General features: G+C 43.0%; 1 protein-coding gene across 1 annotated transcript in view; it reads right to left on the reverse strand.

Annotated features, from left to right (window-relative positions):
* Positions 1 to 20,895, reverse strand: part of LOC107115035 (absent in melanoma 1 protein-like) — a 32,485-nt gene extending 11,590 nt beyond the window's left edge. Inside the window, exons 1-5 of the mRNA XM_015416641.1 lie at positions 20,691 to 20,895; positions 20,247 to 20,398; positions 17,986 to 19,448; positions 5,096 to 6,530; positions 4,838 to 5,014 (exon numbers count right to left, since the gene is read on the reverse strand). Of these exons, the coding sequence (XP_015272127.1) occupies positions 4,838 to 5,014; positions 5,096 to 6,530; positions 17,986 to 19,448; positions 20,247 to 20,398; positions 20,691 to 20,895 (3,432 nt within the window). The remainder of the gene's footprint in view (positions 1 to 4,837; positions 5,015 to 5,095; positions 6,531 to 17,985; positions 19,449 to 20,246; positions 20,399 to 20,690) is intronic.
* Positions 20,896 to 21,796: the final 901 nt, after the last annotated feature.

A 21,796-nucleotide genomic window follows, 5' to 3' on the forward strand; every position in this document is an offset into this window, starting at 1 on the left:
GTTTTTCACCACACACACACAATATCTGCCCAAAAGCAATACAGGGCTTGTGTTCCATGAAGGTGGGACATTAATGACACTGATTAGAAATGAGAGAAGCAGACCGCACTCTGGGCACAGAAGATACTCAAATTAAAGAGGTGAGGGAGACGAGGGAATGAGTTTGGAATTTCCCCTTCTCTCAGCAGTGCAATCACAGGAATCCCCTGCCAATGTCACCATGCCTACCCACCTGCCTATCTCCTCCACCTTTCTTACCGCCAATAATGGTGCGGATAAGGGAGACGTCCCAGGCAATCCACCAGGGCTCCATGACTGGGGGAGCAGCACTTACACCAACTGTCCCAAGGGCAAGCCTCCCCAGGGACTCTGGTGCCACCACCCACCCCAGCACCGATGACAAAGGAACCTACCGGAGGCAGGGGCCGACCTGACACGCCATCGCCACAGCTCCTGGGACCCGTCAAGGTGGCTCCGTGGCGCCTGGGCAGAGCCTCCACCGGGGAGTGGCCAGCGCAGGAGGGGGGTGTCCCGGGAGGAGTGGAGATGACTGCGCCGGGCCAACGGCTCGGCGCAAGGGCCCGACCACAGCACAGAGCAGCATGGAGGGAGAGAGACGTGGGATGGGCAAGGAAGCTAGGGCCGGAAGGAAGCCACACCCCAGCCCAGCGTCCCAGTACAAGAGGAGGGGGCGGGGCCGTAACTGGGGTGGAGGGCGGACCACAGAAAGGAGCAGGTGACACGAGGTGGGAATAAAAGGAGGAACAGAAGCAGAGGCTGGGGAGGAGAAAGCAACACTAACAGCACTGAAGGGAGAAGTGAGAGAGAGACGTGTCTGAGTGTGCCGACGGAGTGTGGAGGGTGGTGACGTAACCTCCTCCCCTCCCGAACATCTGAGGCCTCCGTGGTTCCCCGTTCCCACTCCTCGGGAGGCAGGGCGCTGTGGCGTATAGGTCGGAGCAGCAGGGGGCCAGCGACAGCGACGAGGGGTCATCGAGCTCATGTGACACCAACCATGGATGCCTCAAATGCTGTTCTCTTTGCTCACAAGCTAGTCTGGTTCCTAATAACACCCCTGCAGTAACACAGGCTATGGTTGCTGTTCCAGGCAACCACCACGCCTGCCTCTGTGGATTTGTGTGGGAAAATAGACACCCAAAGAGAGAGGTGCGGCTTGGAAAGCCCTCCACATTGCCTCTAATCAGAACCTGGGAGGGTGGCTGTTATTCATATATGTATGAACCAGGGCTCTTGTCAGGGCTCTGCTTGTGCGCGGGAGTGGGGCAAGGCTTCCCACGGCATCTGGAGTCAGGTCAGCCCCCAAGGCCTGTCAGATGCCTGCTCTTGTTCCCAACCATCAGTAAGGGTGGCTTCCACTGCAGAGAGTGGAGAAGGATGGACTTGATCTTGGCTTGCTCAGACAGCTGGCCCAGGGACCTGCTCTTGTCAGCCTAGTGCATGCTGCGCCGCTCCAGCAGGCAGCAGCCAAGGAGAATGCTGAGCAAGCCCAGACACCTTGTCAGGCGAAGAGTGTGGGGTGGTTTCTCAGACGGGGGGCATTGAGAATTTGGGAGGGGCATTGCTCCATGCACCCTGCATTAGCTATGGTTGCTGGAGTTTCAGACTAGGATCTAGGAGACCCAGGTTTGAATCCTCGCTCTCTCATGGAGACTCAGAGGGTGACTTTGGTCAGTCACAAACTCTCAGCTTAACATATCTCACATGGTTGTTGTGAGGATAAAATGGAGGAGAGGAAAATTATGTAAGCTGCTTTGGATCCCCATTGAGGAGAAAAGCAGGGTATAAATGAAGTAAATGAATAATAAAAATAGGTTATTATGGGGACAAAAAAATCTAGATTGGTGGGTGGGTGGGAAGGAGAGAAGGAAGCAGGGAAAGGAAAGGATATGGGGTTGCCCAGGACAAGAAAAAGAGAGGGAAAGTGTGGGGAGGGGAATACAGAGGAAACCCACTGTGCAGTTGGGCCCAGCCAGCACCATGCAATAGGTTGCCACAGAGAGGAAGAACAGGAATTGCTGCTGTCTCCCTTGCCACTGTGTGAGCCAGAAGTGCTGCAGGCAGCCAGGGTAGGTGGGGAAGAAGAAGGAAAAAGAGCCACCACCATCAATGCAGGTAGGTAAGCAGACGAACAGTTGGAACCAGAGAGTGGATGGCCTTGTGCATGAGAGGATGGAATTCCTCCACAAGTCCTTGTGTGTGTGTGTGTGTGTATACACACACACACAGAGAGAGAGAGAGAGAGAAAGAGAGAGAGAGAGAGAGAGAGAGAGAGAGCGCTCTGGTATCACAGTGGGAAGAAAAGTGGGATAGAAATACTTAAAAATATTTGCATTCCAAATTATTGACACTGTCTGACTGAAAGAATGAAAAGATAAAAGCATAATTTTTTAATAAAACACATTTTCAGAACACCAGAGAGTATTCCAAAGGAAGATATATGTAATTAGAACATAAATTTAAATAATAAAAATTACATTGTTATTAAGAATGTAAGTACAGCCGACTTCCGGTTGATGGCGGCACGCTTGCGGACTCACCTCCCAGACCTCCCGGGGGTGTCTCTGTGCTCCGGTGGAAGGAGAGGGCAAGCAGGCTCGTAAACCCCCCCCCAGGGGCCCGGCGAAGGGACCCTGGCCAAGGAGCACTGAGGGGTAGCCTCTTCGATGGCGGAATGCCAGAGAATTGAGGCGCCCTTTGCTCTGGTGGTTCTTCCAGCCGAGAGACCGAATGGTACAAGTGAAGTTAACCGGGTCAAGTGCAGGAGATCAGGTGAGAAAAATGATGAAAGAAGCGTGGTTGGAAGGCCAACTATGAACGTGAGTCAACTGGGAAATAATTTTTGAAAGAAAAGACGCTCCCTGCCCTACTCCGTGGAATGGGAAGAGAGAGCGGGGGGGACGCCTCCCATACGCATAGACTGTTGAGTGAAGGGGGGGAGCAGAAGAGAAACACGATTAAATTGCCCAGAAGTACTTACCCAATCGAGCTAAGCAGCCAAGCGCATATTCAAAGACTTTTAAAAAACTTTCCGAAAGTAAACAAACGGCAAAAGATGGCGGGGAAGAGGGACAAAGAAAGACTTTTGAAAACAAAACTAGAGTCCCCTAAGCCGGAAACTACCAGTGAGATGGCAAAAGCTATAGCTGAGTTCATGCGCCCTCTACTGGAACAGCTGAATAACTTCAAAGAGCAGATGTCCGTGGTAACACAGAGCATTTCTGCGCAACAAATGCAAATAACTGATCTTATTCAAGTAATGAAGCAGGATGCTGAGAAAGTAAAGGAAGTAGCTGAATCAACGCAGAAAGTGAAGACGAAAGTACAAAAATTGGAAAAGAAAACTGTATCTTTACAGGATATATAAAGAAAAATAATCTGTCTGGGGAAATTGTAGTAAGATTCTCGAAGAGGCACGTCAGGGATGTTATCCTGAAAGCAGTAGCGGCAACACCCCTGAAGGCAGGGGAGAATGCTGTGAGAACGCTAAAGGATATTCCATTTGAAGTAAGACAACGCAGAAAGAAATATAAAGAACTTATGCTCTTTCTCCAAACAAACTCAATTGGATATAAATGGCTATTTCCAGAAGGCTAAAGGATATTCCATTTGAAGTAAGACAACGTAGAAAGAAATATAAAGAACTTGTGCTCTTTCTCCAAACAAACTCAATTGGATATAAATGGCTATTTCCAGAAGGTGTAGCATTTAAGATCAAAGAGAAGGAAAAGATTGACTCTGTTCTGAAAGTTCAAGAATTTCTAAAGGAACAGCTGGGAAGGCCAGAGGACGAGAAAAAAGAAGAGGACAGCAGGTCCAGTAGCGAGCTGGAAACTGGTTCATCTGGTGAGGGCTCTCTGTCGGAGCAGGGGGCAGTGGCCCCGAAAAGTCCCTACAAGTTGCGGAAGAGAAGAGAGAAGAAGTAAAAAGGTTGAAGGACTCTGAATTGTGCCTTTGAGAACTTTGGTTCCTGGGGATGATTGTGGGAACTGTTATTGGGCAGTTAAATATAAACTGGGAAGGTAAAAAGTTTTAAAAGTTTGACACAGTTCATAAAAAGAAAAACAATGAAAAGACTGGATGTATAAAAGCTAGTTGGAGGATATCCTCTCTTGGGTTTTTAGATAGTAGTGGGTACTTTACTTTCTCCCATATATGTAGTTTTCTGTTGTAGTTTTTTGTAGTGATAAAAAATCAATAAAAAATCCCCTCTGGGGGCTTTAAAAAAAATGTAAGTAGAGCCTTCTGGATCATATCAGCAGTCCATCTACTCCAGCATACAGTGGCCAACCAGTTGCCCTGGAGGCCAAACAACAGAGCTTAGTTGGTATATAGAGGTTTGCTGCCTCTGTGTGTGAGGGCTTCCTTCAGTCACCATTTTCAATAGCGATTGACGGACCTTTGCTCCAAGAATATCTCTAACCCCCTTTTAAAAGGTATCTGTTCTCATGGCCATCACTACCTCTGCTGGCAGTGAATTCCTCAGTTTAATTACTTGTTAACTAAAGAACTATTTCCTTCTGTCTGTTCGGAACTATTTTTGAATAATTTCATTGCCAATTTCATTGCCCCCAAGTGATAGCATTATCATATTTGACAACTATTTATACCAGTGCCTGGTGAAGAAAACCTTTTTTCTAGAAAGTCAAATTGCCATTTAAACATTTAGTTATTCTCAGCTCCAACTTAAAAATATATGTATTTCACAGCAGTGAAGATGGGAAAATTCAAATCAAGTTACAATCAATTCAACATGCCAAACATGCAAACCATGCAGTCACAAGTCTAAAACTAGGTAAGCTGACTACATTAAATGTACCTCCATATCTAAGAAACCAGGGGAGAAGTTTGGTTCATATTGGCCAGACTGCAACCAGCTTGAAAAACTGGTATCAGTATTTCCAAAATTTGGCATCTGCAAAATTCTCTCTTTTTTTGCATCGGGAGTTTGTAAATATTTTTCCATGTACTTTGGAGCTTTGAAACCTGGAAGAGACTGAATTACACAATCAGAAATCAAAATATGCTTCCTATTCAAAGTAGTTTATGATTTTTATACAGATGTTTGTTCTGTTACCTCCAATAGCTGAGCTGTATCAAATCTTAAAGGTGTCTTCCCTGCGGAATCAGCACTCTTCTGAGATGTAAATGATGTTGTGATAGTATTTATAGAGGTTACAGAAGGCATAAACACTTTTTCTTTAGTTGAAAGCAGGCTTGAAAAGATGGCACTATTTTCAAGTCGAGATCTCTTAACGTCACCATCAATGCCATCCATGTTCTCTTTCCCATTTGTTTCCTGAATAACTGCAGGATCTCTTCTGTTGGATGATTTCAGCGACTGCAGAAGCATGCTGTTTTCAGCAGAGGCACGTTTTGGTCTGACTTTGGACTCAGTTTCTAGGCTTTGCAATTTAAGCTGTAAGCATGGGGCTAGATCTAGTGGTCTGTCCCTTTTTATTCCCAAGCCAACTGTAAATACATTAGGATCAAAAAATTTTTCTAGGTTGTCCTCATGTATTGGAGGCATAGCAAAGTGAGGTGCAGGTGATTTTGGAAGTTTGTTCTTTTTCTTTTTCTGAGGTATACAGATAGCACTGTCTAGATTTTTAATTGTTTCAGCAAACTTTTCCATATCTGAAGGAGAATCACAAATGCTGCCATCATTGCCTACTTTAGAGACATTACAAGCACTGCTTGGACTTTCCTGTCCATTCCTATTTTGCTCAAATACTCCTACACTTTCTGAAATACCTCCCTTTTTGTCGTCACTATCAATCTCAGAATTCATATTGTTCTCTAATTCATTTTTTTTGTGCACTAAGTCAGATCGCTGTAGGTTTGTACCATCTTTATAAGGGGAATAAGTATCTCTATCAACACAAAGTTCCTCTCCACTTTCAGATGATACTGATGTGGCATTCATTTTCCTATTTACACTATTTTGGGAGGATTCCATTTCTTTAATCAGGTGCAAAGATGTAGTTTTTGGTAGTAAGTTGTCCTTAGCTAGTTCTGAATCAAATTTCTTAGGAACAAAAGCACTCACTTGATCATCTTCATCATTATTATCTTTACCGATTTGATTCAATAGAGATCCCACATTATTTCTAACTTCCTCATTGTTTAGAATGACTGCTTGAGTTCCTTCTTCATTTTTTATCTTTGTCTCTAAAGACCCTCCTTTTAACTTTGCACCATTTTGCAGTGGCTTCTGGCGACTGTTTGGTTTACTTGTTATTCTGTTAGTCTGTTCAGCTTCAGCAGTCTGTTTCCCAAACTTCAGCTTTGCTCTGCCAACAAATGTACTTGATACAGAACCACCTTTCTTTGAAGTTGATACTTCAGTAGGTTGATTTTGATTGCTATGTTTGCTTTCAAACATGGATATTTTATTGGCAATATTGAAGTTAATCTTAGCAGCTTTGTCCAGAGAATCCTGCTCACTTCCCACATCTTCTGAGATTCTAGAACCTTTAAGGTTTAATTCAACATTCTTTGGTTTAGCTGGTCTGCAAAAAAACACACACACACAAAAAAAGCTTTACAATGTATGTCAACAAAGCTATTTTTAAGATGTTTCATTCCAACATTCTATTACCATCTTCCTAATACAGTAAAAATCTTTTGATAAGGGAACATTCCTATTAGTGTTCCAAGTATCAGTACAAAAAGATCAATGAATTTTCAAATATTGAATAAAGGCTGCAATCGTAAGTATACTTAGCTAAATAAATGTTACTAAAATAAAATATAATTAAGACTCAGACGAAAAAATACAGATTACAAAAAGAGAAAATTCATAGAATATTAGTGTTTCGATAGTAAATTATTTTTACGTTGATTAGTCATATGCTTTAATTGTCAAGGCTCTCTTTTATTCTACTTAATACATCAAATGAAAAAGACAGAAATATCTGAGGGTTTTTCTTCTTTTATATATAGAAGTTTGTGCAATACTATCTGAGATCATTCTGAACTTTGACCCTGAGACAGCAGAAGCTTCATCATGGACTTGTTGCTTTTTGACAGGTTTCAATTATTGAAAGTTTTAAAGCACTTCATATAAGTGAACTGATTTCAACATTTTCAAAAAGCAAAATCCAGGAGAGCATGTCCCCAGCTTGGATTGCAGCTGGACTGGGGGGGGGGGAGGTATCCCTCCACTTTCACAGGTCTTCATTGTGACTAGAGATGTAAAATTTCGGGAAATTTTGAACCTCGGAAAAAAAACCCGTTCTCCCCCCCCCAGTTTTTTTCAGAAAAAAATGGAAATTTTCGGAAAAATTGAAAAAAAAATGCTTCATTAGCATTTCTTTTGTCTTTTCTAGATTGAAAGTCATTCTGTTACTTTAGGAACATAAAATATGACTATGTACATTTTTACTTGGCATGAAATTATCACAACTAGCATATTAAAAATATAGTGTATCCAAACAATTATTACAAACAGAATACCCACCCACATGCAAAACCAAAACTGAAACCTTTTTATTTTCTTCTGACAACAGCACCTCCTAAAGGAAGAAATGCATCTTGTTCTTGCATTGGAGAGTTCAGTTTGTAACCTAGGACTTGCTTGTCCTCAGTGCACAGAAATTAGATCAATCTGATACCATATATATATATTTTAGAAATGATTTGGAAAATATTTGAACACCTTGTCTTAAAATATTTTATTCATCATGTTAAAGTAAAACGTTCCATAATCAATTTCTTTTCTTTTCTCAATTTTTCCAATTTTTCGGAAAAAAAACAAAAAAGGCTTCAGGAAAAAAACAGGAAAAAAACGTTTCCCCCCCGAATTTTTCTGGTTTTTTTCCGGGCCTTCACATCTCTAATTGTGACCTGGGATTTCTTTGCAAAAAATGCCAGAAGATCCATGAGCTCTGTCTTGTCTAGTTTAACCCACAAGTAAGTGGTCTTTAGCACTTGATATAGTATGTGTAGATCTCTCATTACACCTGCATAACTCCCTTGTGTTCTATAATTCTCTGACTCATTTTAAAACTTTGAAGTATTGGAATATTCATGAAACAGTCTTCTAAAACAAGAACGCTTTAGTTTGGCTTTGAAAAAAACCCACAATATTTACACTGAATACTTCAAATGTGGGCACCAGTCTCAATCCCAAAATACTGTGAGTTGATATCACTACAAGGCAGCCCTTCACAGAAAGACCTGGTGTAATAGAATTCACCACTGAGTCCAGCCTTGGTTCCCAGCTGGTGAATGCTTTTTTGTTAGAGGACTGAGACTAACAACTTCAAAGAAAGCAACCAAATTACCTCCATGAAGACAGATGGGGCTGTCATGATCCTAGGCCTGGAGCTGAAGAATAAGTGATCTGTAAGTCTCAAGGGAGCCTCTCTTAGGCTGTGGTCACACACGCTAAATCATCCACTTTCAATCCACTTTCCAACTAGATTTTGCCAGTTCACATAGTAAAATCCAGTTGGGAAGTGCACTGAAAGTGGATTGAAAGTGGATTATTTAGTGTGTGTGACCGCAGGCTACACAAAAGCCTGAGACCTTTGGGCAAATTCTACAATAGGCCTACAGTTCCCAAGTTCCCCCCAAGCCTTTTGATTTGGCTGGGAAAAAATGTAGGAAAAGCAGAAGCCAATCACTGGTAAGGAGGCAGAGCTTGGACAGAACACATATAAGGCCAGTGAGAGAGAATGTTTGTTCCTGGAAGCTGGGCAGTAGGAGAGAGTTGATCCTTCAACCCATAGTAGGGTTGCCAGACACAGCATTTCCACTGATTCCTAGAGCTACCCTTTATCAATTCCAGGTAGCTCTAGTAATTACCATGAACAATATGGTCAGAACTTCCTGTGCTTAGACAAGGCTTTATTTTTTAAAAAAAAATTTCTTGCCAGGATGCTCACCAGCCCCCATTTGGCCCCAGTTTCTGCCCATCAACCACCTGATGGCCACAATTACCTGGAGGTCTCATGACCTTAAGTGGGCAGATGAGAACCCTACTCCACAGTGGGGTGAGTCTGGCCTACTGGGATCAGGTTTGAGACAGAAACAGAAACTAAGTAAAGCAGTCATGTTAGGGACCTTTGCTATTTTCCAGCCAGCTTCTTTTCTGTGTTAGTTTTGCCCAGTGTAGCTGTAGTAGCCCTGTATCAATTCTGCCCCATTTTTGTACCTGTTTTCTTACTTACTTAAATGTTACAGTATTTGTTTAATAAATTGTTTCTTCTTCACTCTACCTGGAATCTTCATGCCTTATATTCAGTAATACAAGAAGGCATACTCTGAGTAAAAAGAGTGTTGCCTAGGGGACAGGGAAAGCGCTCTGTGCTCTCTCTAGAACCAGAGAAGGGATTTCCCCTCTTATTGGGTAAAATGTAAAAAAAATAAAAAATCATTTGCCTTCAAAGCACAGTATCCCTGATCCTCCATATTTCCCGGTTAAAAGAAAGACGCTGATCAAATAAATAATAAAGATGATCTGACTCAAATGGTAACAAGAGAAAGAAATTTTACTAGCAAAAATAGAAGCACATCTTACATGACATATTCATGTAGGTACATTTAACTTGTGAACAGATTAACTTCAAAAGGTTAACTTGCTACAGCTCCAAGCTCATGTAAGAGAGAGATGAAGAGATGTCCTATCTATATATATATAAAAGAAAGTCCTCTCACCATAAAATCAACGCCCAGGTCAAACCGCTGGACCTAGAGACACCAAATTGGGGGAGAGAACTGCTACCGTGGCGTAAGTGCTCACTAAGAAGGGATTTTTAGAAATTCGACCCCTAAGTGGATCAAAAGGGGGGAAACGTGCTCCTCCCATTGATTCCTATGTGGCTCCCAGGCATCCAACACACTCCCTCCACCTCCTACACCTAACAGGTTGTTGTCTGTCAGGTGCAGCCCCACCTCCCCAGTGGCTTCTAATACTCCTCCCCCTCCTACACTAGACAGGCAGCTGCCTGTCTAGTGTAGGAGGGGGAGGAGTATTAGAAGCCACTGGGGAGGTGGGGCTGCACCTGACAGACAACTGCCTGTTAGGTGTAGGAGGGGGGGGGAGTGTGTTGGAAGCTCCCCCCCCCTCCTCTCCTACACCTGACAGGCAGCTGCCTGTCTAGTGTAGGAGGGGGAGGAGTATTAGAAGCCACTGGGGAGGTGGGGCTGCACCTGACAGACAACTGCCTGTTAGGTGTAGGAGGGGGGGGGAGTGTGTTGGAAGCTCCCCCCCCCTCCTCTCCTACACCTGACAGGCAGCTGCCTGTCTAGTGTAGGAGGGGGAGGAGTATTAGAAGCCACTGGGGAGGTGGGGCTGCACCTGACAGACAACTGCCTGTTAGGTGTAGGAGGGGGGGGGAGTGTGTTGGAAGCTCCCCCCCCCTCCTCTCCTACACCTGACAGGCAGCTGCCTGTCTAGTGTAGGAGGGGGAGGAGTATTAGAAGCCACTGGGGAGGTGGGGCTGCACCTGACAGACAACTGCCTGTTAGGTGTAGGAGGGGGGGGGAGTGTGTTGGAAGCTCCCCCCCCCTCCTCTCCTACACCTGACAGGCAGCTGCCTGTCAGGTGTAGGAGACGAGGTGGGATGCTTACAGCCACCGTGGAGGTTTGCTCAGCAGGACAGAGGCCATGTTGAGAATTATATATATTGATGGGAAAAAATAGTTTGCACTACAGCACATCACTAACTCATTCTGGCCATATGAAGGGAGATAGGGAGGGAGGCATGAGTAGAGAGTTTGACTATCGTCCCTGAACGCCCCTTAAACTGTAGGGTGATGAAGGGCCATTCTTTGGGGAGAAAGCTCTATGGCAGGGGTGTTGAACTCATCTGTTGTAAGGGCCGGATCTGACATAAATGAGTTTTTGTTGGGTAGGGCCGTGTGTGTTATAAAATGTAACGCCAGTTAGCAGAGATATAAACTTTATAAAGGACACAAACACAATTAAAGATATTTTAAACTTTAAATAAAACATGCTTAAAACACTAACACTCTTGCAATATTTTGTCTGTTTAACAGTCTCTGATAACTGGCAGCTCTTGCTCTGAATTATTGCATCAAAATATCTGTGCTGTAGCAAGCTGTTCAGGTGTGTATCTGTAAGCGGCAAACCTACTTTTGATTTATTGACATTCATTACAGAAATCTCATGCTCAGTCTTCAAAGCCTAGGACTCAGGGGAAAACATGAAATGGCTGAGCATTGCAACCGTTTGTACATAAGTTGCTTCATGTGCTGGTCAAGAACATGAGAAGGCATCCTGACACAGACTGAGGGCCATGTATTTGTCTACAAAACTATAGTCTCCCCCAGAGAAATAACTACAACTTCCTACAAAGGAAATGTGCTGGGTGAAGTTGGTCTGGGCACACACTCTCAGCCTAATCCACCTCACTGGCTTGTTATTATTCCTCCTCTAAAATAGTTCACATTGCTTTCTTACTGAGAAAGACTGGATCAGGAGGGCATGGATACAGTGAAAAGGGGGAGGGAACCCAGTTGCACCCAGGATACCTGGATACCTTGCATAAAGAGCCCAACAAAACTCACACACACTGTAACAAGGCACACAAAAGTTCATACCTTGAACAAAACTTTGTTGGTCTTAAAGGTGCTTGGTATTTCTCCCATGCAATTGAGGCAGCCCAACAAAGCAAGCTCTCCATCGCTCCCTTCCTCCCTCCAGGGAGGATCCTCAGCCAGTGGAAGGAATGAAATGCCTTTCTCATGCAGCCTGGCCAGGAAGCGAGCTCTGACAGTAGCAAGAGAACTGGAAAAGGAAGCAGGAAACAGCCAGGGCTTTGCGGTCCAGATTGGGGCCCTTCAAGGTCTTTACAAATAGCAGAGGAAAGAAGGAAAGAGAAAGGCAAAGGCGAAAAGGAAAGATTTACCCACCTGAACGCAGATTTCCAGAGAACAGCAAGGAGAGATAAGGAGGCCTTCCTGAATGAACAGTGCAAAGTAATAGAAGAAAACAATAGAATGGGAAGGACTAGAGATCTCTTCAGGAAAATTGGAGAAATCAAGGAAGCGTTCCATGCAAAGCTGGCCATGATAAAGGACAAAAACAGTAGGGACCTAAAAGAAGCAGAAGAGATTAGGAAAAGATGGCAAGAATACACAGAAGAACTATACAAGAAAGACCTCGATGACCTCGAGCCAGACATCCTGGAATGTGAAGTTAAATGGGCCTTAGAAAGCATTACTAACAACAAAGCTAGTGGAGGAGGTGGTATTCCAGCTGAGCTATTCAAAGTCTTAGAAGATGATGCTGTTAAAGTGCTGCACTCAATTTGCCAGCAAATTTGGAAAATGCAACAGTGGCCACAGGATTGGAAAAGGTCAGTATACATTCCAATCCCAAAGAAGGGCAATGCCAAGGAATGTTCAAACTATCGCACAATTGCACTCATATCACACGCTAGCAAGGTCATGCTCAAGATCCTACAAGCTAGGCTTCAACAGTACGTGGATAGAGAACTACCAGAAGTACAAGCTGGGTTTCGAAGAGGTAGAGGAACTAGAGATCAAATTGCCAACATTCGCTGGATTATGGAGAAAGCAAGAGAGTACCAGAAAAACATCTACTTCTGCTTCATTGACTATGCTAAAGCCTTTGACTGTGTGGATCACAACAAACTATGGCAGGTCCTTAAAGAGATGGGAGTACCAGACCACCTCACATGTCTCTTGAGAAACCTGTATAAGGGCCAAGAAGCGACAGTTAGAACCGGATATGGAACAACTGATTGGTTTAGCATAGGAAAAGGAGTACGACAAGGATGTATACTGTCACCTTGCTTATTTAATATATATGCAGAGTACATCATGCGAAATGCTGGCCTGGATGAATCACAAGCGGGAATTAAGATTGCTGGGGAAAAGATCAACAACCTCAGATATGCAGACGATACCACTCTAATGGCAGAAAGTGAAGAGGACCTAAAGAGCCTCTTGCTCAGAGTAAAAGATGAGAGCGCAAAAGTGGGCTTGAAGCTCAACATCAAAAAAACTAAGATCATGGCATCCGGCCCCATCACTCCTTGGCAAATAGAAGGGGAAGTCGTGGAAGTAGTGACAGACTTCACGTTCCTGGGATCCCAGATCACCGCAGACTGTGACAGCAGCCATGAAATTAAAAGACGCCTGCTCCTTAGGAGGAAAGCGATGGCAAACCTAAACAGCATAATAAAAAGTAGAGACATCACCCTGCCAACAAAAGTCTGCATGGTCAAAGCAATGGTATTCCCAGTAGTCATGTATGGCTGCGAGAGTTGGACTATAAGGAAGGCCGAGCGCCGAAGAATAGATTCTTTTGAACTATGGTGCTGGAGAAGACTCTTGAGAGTCCCTTGGACTGCAAGAAGATCAAATCAGTCAATCCTAAAAGAAATCAACCCTGACTGTTCCCTGGAAGGCCAGATAATGAAACTGAAGCTCAAATACTTTGGCCACCAAATGAGAAGGGAGCACTCACTGGAGAAGACCCTGATGCTGGGAAAGATTGAAGGTCAAAGAAGACGGGGACGGCAAAGGATGAGATGGTTAGACAGTGTCATAGATGCAACGAACATGAAGTTGAGCCAACTTCAGAGGACGGCGGAAGACAGGAGGGCCTGGCAGGAGCTCGTCCATGGGGTCGCGAAGAGTCGGACTCGACTGTGCGACTGAACAACAACAAGGGCCTGATCCAGCCCATGGGGCGCATGTTTGACACCCTTCCTCTATGGTGTACACGGAAGACTTTGGAAGTCATAAGGGACCGGCTAGTTCATGGCTGGAACTCCTGAACAATACACACACACACACACACACACTTTTTGCTTTGTTTCACTATTGCCTCTGGTCAAACAGGCTTCACAGGATTTTGAAACAGTACAAAAACCTGCCCAACCTGTTTACCACAGATGAAAGTGGAACGAGTGTTTATAAACAAAAAAATCCTTCTTTGAAACCATTTTGAACTCCACATCCTTCTAGTCTAAGTTAACATAATAAACAATGATCAATGCAAGTGGGCACAGATTAATGCAAATATGAAAATAAAACATGAGAATAAAAACAAACATTAAAAACCTGAGAATTTACATACAAATTCATAGTGAAAAATATATTTTCAGTTTTAATCTTAAATTTGTTTACTAAGTAGTAAACCAGAACAAATGACACAGAGATTTATTGGTGTTTTTAAGAATACAGTGCTTCCCCCATCCATTCTGTTTATCAACTGTGAGACTATTTCTGCAATGGTGAAATTCCCCGCATTGACAATTTTAAAACCGTGCATTATGTGAAATTTTCTGCAGTAGATTTTTCCTCACCAGGCGTAAACCTGAAGTTTTCTCCTTCTTATCCTGCGTTTTTGGAATCCCCATTTTAGTTAGTTCCGAAAACGTGGCGTAAGAAGGAGAACACTTCGGGCTTGCACTTGGTGAGGAAAAATCTACTGTGGAAAATTTCACATAATGCACAATTTTAAACATGTCAATGCAGGGAATTTCACTACTGTGGAAATGATCTGAGCGAGCCTAAAACCCTATGTATAAAAATAGTCTACAAACTGTCAGTAGATAAGACTTAGCCCTGAAAAACATATACTTTATCTTCCCCTCAAAAAAAGCATTATAAATAAACATGTCAGTGTATATTACTTGGGAATAAAATCAATTAAAACATGGAAATTAATCATATCTATTAATGAAATCTATTAAATTTGGTAGTATTTAGTGGACTGCATTCTATGTTTCTACATTCCTTTCAGAAATTTAGAATAAGATACAAGACTCAACTTATATTAAGAAACAAACTTTTTTCTTCTCAAAATAATAAAACTATAGCCTTCACAGCAATTGAAGCCAAGTTTCTTATTCAATGAAAATGGAGCAGAAAAAAATGTTCTTGAATGATTTATGGTCCCTATAATGCAACACACCTTACAACGCCTACATTTATAGTTCATAGTTTCCACTGGAAATTACGCAAACAGATGGGTCATGGCTTGAAAAGCAAAGTATATCAGAGTTTCTGCGTTATTAATTTGAATATCATGATAATGAAACATTAACACCTAGGTGCTAAAAAATATTTATCTGGAACTAGGTCCTGTTGACTTCAGTGTGATTTACTTCAGCCTTTCATCCCAACCCCAATAATGCTTACCAGGAAGTAAGCTTTATTAATTTTAATGGGACTTACTCCTCAATATTTACAATTTCAACTTAACTATTAAATTACAGGTGCATCCCTAAAAAAACCATTTAGAAGTAAATACCACTGAACTTAGTGGGACTGACTTCTGGGTAAATATGCTCAAAATCAAGCTATCTCATCTAAATAAAAAAATCACTTGACCAGATTAAGAAAACATATGCAATCAAATGCAACTTGTCAGAAGAGTGCAAGAAGTGTTTTGTAAGAATGAGGACTGAAGATGGGTGAGCAGGTAGTAATGGTGAGTCACATGACCCACTTCCATAAGGAAATAACATTTGACAACTGAAAAGAAACTACTGCCTTAAAAGAAGACAAAAGAACCTTTGCCTTAATCAGACTAGTCAACTTCTTTTTAAAAATCAAATTGGCCAAAAAAAAATCATATTTTCCAAGTATTTGTGAACAAAGAACAGGCAGAACCAGGGATTATACATATCAGCACAAATCCACTGATCAACCAGTTTGAATTTATGTAGATCAACAAATGTTCACTTGTTCAATATAATGCTTTATCAGATAGCAAACTGTTACGAAGTTGTTCAGCTACCCTTTTCAAATAATCAGACTTCAACATAAAGCACAATATACTTTACTTCTCAAAATCATTAATAAAATTGGATTGAAACAAAATATCCACTTTTAAGTAGTAGAATTAAGATTTAGTTCAGATGAAACAGCAAACTGTGGTTTGTTACTATGTAAACAAGCCTGTGGGCTCCTTGGGTTCTTGTGCTCATGCTCCCTCTTCTCTCACATGCAGCCAAATATTTAAGAGCTTTCACATTTTATGGCAAAGAACAGTTTGCTGTAAGATCTGAACCAGCAAACTATGGTTTTCACTTCCCTTGCACACCAGGATTTCAAACAGTGGTTCAATCCTGTTTTGGAATACTGGTTTGCAAACGAACTGTAGTTTGTCAGTTTAGATGTAATACCAATCTGTTTTTTTGCCACAACACAGAAATCTCTAATTATCTGGCAAAATGAAGAGAGGAGAGAGCATATCAACTTGAGAATTCTCTATGCTGGTTTTCAGTAACATCTAAACAAAAGTTTAAAAGTATACCTGTGAGAAGCTTCTTTTAGATTTTTAAAAAGTAAATCTTTTTCTCCAGAGCATTTCAAGCATTCACACATGCACAGTGTAGTCCCAAGCATGTTCTCAGAAGTAATCCCACTGGAGCTTCTGGTTTATGGCGAAACGCAGGCAGACACATCTCCCGGACATCCCGGGGATGTAAACTGCACACAAGCGTGTGGGAAGGGGTCCCAGCCAGGGGGCTATTGAGGGGTGACCTCTTCGATGGCCGAAAGCCGGAGAATTGAGGCACCCCTCTGCTCTGAAGGTCCTGCCGCTGAGTGACCGCATGGTACAAGTGCTGCTGACTGGGACAAGTGTTGGAGATTGGGCGAAATAAATGATGATGAGCAAGGCCAAAAACAAACTGTGAGTCGGGCTGACGCGAGCATGAAGATATTAAAAAAAGCTGCTCCCCCTAAAGAGCGACAGGAATGTGAGAGGGGGAGGGATCCCTCCCAAACGCATAGACGAAACACAGAAGGAAAGAGGGGGGAGCAGAAAAATAAGCGACTAAAACTATTTTAAGAGACTTACCAGAGCACAGAAAAGCATTTGGGCGAATATCAGAGACTTTAGCAACTTTTTAAAAAAGTAAACAAATCCAAAAAGATGGCAGGGAAGAAACCGTAGAAAGAGAAGCTGCTGAAATCGAAACTAGGGGCCAGTCCTCGAACGGATGAGGTCACTGAGCTCTCAAAACTCTTGGTTGACTCCCTGCGCCCCCTGCTGGATGAGATCACTGGCATTAAACAACAACTGTCAGTAATTGGGCAGAGTGTGGCAGAGCAGCAGATGCAACTGACGCAATCCTTAAAAGCAACAGAGCAAATGGGAGAGAAGGTGAAGGAAATGGACGTCACTACTAAAAAAGTTAAGAAAAAGGTGCAAAAGCTGGAAATGAAGCAAGCTACAGAAGAGGCAAAGCTTTTACAGCTACAAATGGATAAAGCAAATTTGGTCTTACGGTTTCAAGGAGTCCCGGAAATTGAAGGAGAGAATCTGAAGCAACGGCTGAGTGAAGCAATAGCCCCAATGACAGATTTAACAGCGGAATACCTTTGCAGCGAGATGGATGTGGTCTACAGGTCCTATTCATCATACATCAAGAAAAATTATCTGCCAGGGGAAATAGTGGTCAGATTCTCGAAGAGACATGTGAGAAATGCTATTCTGAAAGCAAATTCGGGAACACCCTTGAAAATTGGGGGCGATAATATCTATGTAACATGTAACTGTGCCCTTATTTGATTATTTATACCTTTAACAAGTGGCAAAAATCTCCTCCAAATAGTACAAATTTAATTTAAAACCAACAATGACTAATTTTATTATTCTCTGTATCCATGTTCACATTTCTTCCTTGCTTTGCAAAAATTAGGACAGACTATAGAGAACTTTCTGTAAAACCAACATAACCTGAAATGTATTGTTTCATAATGAAAGTAAACAAAAACGATTTCTGATCACATTCAGACACATAAATCCCAAGAAGGATTCTGCAATGACAGCAAGTAGAGTTTCTGTAAGACAGTCACAGTATTTGTTTTTTGACCAAGTAGAACTCATACATTACATTTAGCAAGTATGGTTACTGAGGAATTTAATTAACATCTCACTGCAGTTTACGATCACACATACATCTCACTGCAGTTTACAATCACACTTAAAATGTAAAATTAACTTACAGGTTAACTTTTGTTGTAACTGTTCTGGAAACATCCCAAGTATTTCTTGACTTTGTGCTGTCTAAATCAGAGGAAATTTGCTTTCCATTTGTTGTTCCCATTCCACCATTTTTGTTCTTGTCAGCATGTAGCAGAACACTTCCATCACGGCTATTAGCAGAATCTAGTGATGAGGTGCCATTACCTAAGACACCCATGGAAGCAACTTTGAAAGTTTCTGCAGTGTTCTCACCAAAAGACAGCTTTTCAACAGAAGAGCTTTTTGTCATTGGGCTACCATTCGTTGCCCTCTCCATCTGTCTTTTGGTGGATGAATCTTTCCCTTGACTCTTCAAGCCAGTAGGTGAAAGAGGAACTGCATCAGCTTGATTTTTTTTAAAAGATTTCCTCCTATAGGGGGACGAAGTTGGCGGCTGCTGTTTGTTTTTCTCCATTTCCGTTTTAGTACACCCCTTGTGATTACTACCAGTTTTCATCTCATGATTAGCTGTGGCTGTAATCTGTTGAGATGTCTTAACTTTTCTTTCAGAGTTGTTTATCTGTTCTGCAACTAAATCTGAAGAGAGACTCTCAAAAACAGTTTCTTCTTTTGCAGAAGTCTCAGTTGCATTTCTGTCCCCATTTGGCATATCACCGGATGACTGAGATTTTCTCCTCTTTCCAGATCTTCTTACAGCAGATTTTTTATCCATTTCATTTGCACTACTGTAGTTGTCATCTAATAAAGCAGTTGAAAATTCATTAGAAATTGAATGTTCAGTTCTACGAAGAAAAATATCCAACGTCAACACTCTAGAAGGGTAAGCACGCTCACTTGGCTTAGATTCCAAAACAGATGACTGATCTTTTGTGGCTGCACCTTCCAATTCTGCAAAAGGGTTCAGATTCAGCAGCTGTTTATGATTTAATATGCTATGTTCTTGGTTCTCATTACTTATATTTGTTAAACTTCTAAAAAAAATTGGAGTTGTGGTATTAGTGGCATCAGTGCTGAGATATTTTTCTGGTTCTGGTGTCTGGAGTGTAAGATTGCTATCATATAATGTATTTTTTATTGTCTCGCTACTGCTATGCCAGTCAGGTGACCATTCACTGTCAGACAAGGCTCCTTTAGAATTCCACTCTGAAACAATGTCATTATACAGCGGTGTCAGGTCTTTAGTGTAGATGTATTCTTCTGTCTCTTCAACAGTATTCTGTATCACTGGCTGGTTATGGCTGCAAAGTTTCTCAAGAAGGCACTCCTCACTTTTACTTATTTCTTTGAAGTCGTCTATTGATGCCAATGGAGTGGTATTCTTCTGAGGAGATCCTGACCTTGCAGACTTAACACTTGGCCTTAAAGATGATTCTGTAGTATTTTTGCTATTTTTTCTTCTTCCCGTAGTGAAAAAATTTCCAAATTTCCCCAAAACTGGTTTCTTTTTTTCTTCTTTAGAAGACTCTGGAGAGTGTGTTTTGGACTAAATGAAAGAATCAGAAGGGAAAACATAAAAGTTAGAATTCATTAAAAGGGTTTACTTTGTGCACATGTTTGCATTATCAAACAGTTGTACATTCAAACATATAGAAAGCTGGAAGTAAATCATTTACTGAGGTGGAATTCTCTTGTAATCTAGCATCTTATTTCTTTGAACATACATATCACATTTATGTCATTGTGAAACCAAACCCTGTTAATATAAGTATTTATTGCATTTTAAATTCAATCTCAAAACTGTTTATTTAAGCCTTCTTCAAAAACATCCAATCGCTTGCAGCAGAAATATACATCTTTCTTCCATCATCTTAGGAGTAAAGAAAATGGTATAGGAGGTACAAAATGTCTATAGAAATTTTACTAAACAGCGTACAAGTATTATATTCTTAATTACATATATAGCTGTTAGCGGCAGGTTGCAGTCACTGCAGCAGTCCGTAGCGTGACTGAGGTCAGACTTTTTACCCTTCAAGACAAAAGGCAAGCCTCTCCCCAAAAACTCTAGATTTCAAAGTATTTATTATCAGCACTAAGCAGGAGTCTGATTTGTGAAATCCTCTCCCCCAAAAAAGGCGCGCGGCGCTCCCCATCCCTCCCCTCCGTCGCCGTCAACAGAGAAAGTCCTTCGACATTTGGCAACAGCCCACTCTATTGCTCAAGAGCGGTGACAGACCAAACGATACGACCAAAGCGCTGTGATTGCGCCGCATCGAGCAGCAGCCAGGATCTTAGACAAAGCGAGAGAACCCACGCCTGCCGCCAATCCCTTCTTCCCACTCACCGAATAGCACCGAGAGGTTTCAGAACTAGGCCCGGGGCTAGCCAAAGACGAGCTGGGGGACTGCGGTCTTTGACCAGTCCGGCAGCATTGACTGGCGAAGAGGTGAGACGGGAAAGCGCGCTCCCCCACCCCGCCTTCCGCCAAACCTTTTCCTCCTCAGATAACAGCCTTGGGCAGGCTGGGAGACAAGGCAGCGGCCTCTTTCCCCCGGCGCTCCCGCATTTGTCGCGCCCTTCCGAAAGCAGCGGCAAGCCCCTTGTACTCACTCACCCGCTCTCCGCGCGGCCAGCCCCCCTCCTCCTCCGACGCCCCCCTGAGATCCTGGCTCGGCAGCCCGTTCCCGTCAGTGGCAGGCAGCGCGAGCGAGAAGAGCGCCAAGGCCGGCTGCACTGCGGAGGCGCCAACCGTCTGCGCGCCAGAGCCTGCCACGCCCGCCCGGCAGACCTGTGCCCGCCTCCGCCTCCAGGAGCCGCAGCACCAGCTGCCGCTCTACCTGGCACGGTCGCCTCAGGGAGGGCGAGGGGCCCCCAAGAGTTCCGGCTGCCGCCCAAAGAGACTGAGGCGAAGGACAGAGGAAGCGCCCTCGCGAGTCTCTACACCGTGGGAGGCCGAAACGGCGGGAGGCCCTGGGAAGCGCCTCTCGCGCCATCATGTCATTGGCTCCCCGAAGGCGGCTCAGACCCAGGATGTGTAGAGGACCCACCAGCTCTTTCGAGCATGTCACCTGGGCACGCCTGCCAGTAGGGCGCAGAGAATCCAAGGAGGAAGGGCGGGCAGTCCTTGCGCCTCTCTCGTTTCTGAAAGTCACCTCAAGGCGCACGGCATAACATGCCTTTTGGAAAAGGATTTCGACATCCTTGACGCCCCTCCATCCAGCACAGGGTGAGGCACAGCGCTGTGCCGCAAAGACTACCCTAAGGCGGGCGGAACCTCACAGGGAAGAAAAAGGGTGGAGGGAAGGTGCTAACAAGCACAGCTCTGCCCAGACAAAGAGACATGGCGAGATTTGTTGGTACAACACAAGCCCGAGCAATCCGAAATGCTGCTGCAGTACACTCTTCCCCCATCTGTTTAGCACTAAAAGCCGCCCCAAGCAAAACCGACAACCTTTGATGCACATGGTGAAAAGCCAAGATTTTTTGTTGTTTTGTTTTAAAATAACCACTTACTGCCAACATCCTCTGAAGTGGTCTTGATTATAAACAAGACTTTAATTGCATCTCAAAAGATGTTTGGAATAAATAAGATGCTCTGGGGTTTTTTTTCCCCACTGATCTGTATCTGATGAACATACAGCCTACATATCTTCCCCTTGTCTTTAAGGGAGGAGCATTCTGAAAAAAACAAATTACTTGATAGCCAGCATTCCTTGACTAGCTCATTGGGAACAAACTCTTCCAAATAACAATAAGTGTACTTTATCACAGACTTTGTTTAGTGAATGGGGAAAAGGTAGAAAAGATTGGAAGAACAATATCTACTAAGAATACTATTCAAGTCTATTCAAGGGGTTACTTCCAAGAAAGTGTTAGGATAACACTGCATATTCC

This window comes from Gekko japonicus, unplaced genomic scaffold (genome assembly GCF_001447785.1).
Source record: "Gekko japonicus isolate JY-2015 unplaced genomic scaffold, Gekko_japonicus_V1.1 scaffold5335, whole genome shotgun sequence".
NCBI lineage: Eukaryota > Metazoa > Chordata > Lepidosauria > Squamata > Gekkonidae > Gekko > Gekko japonicus.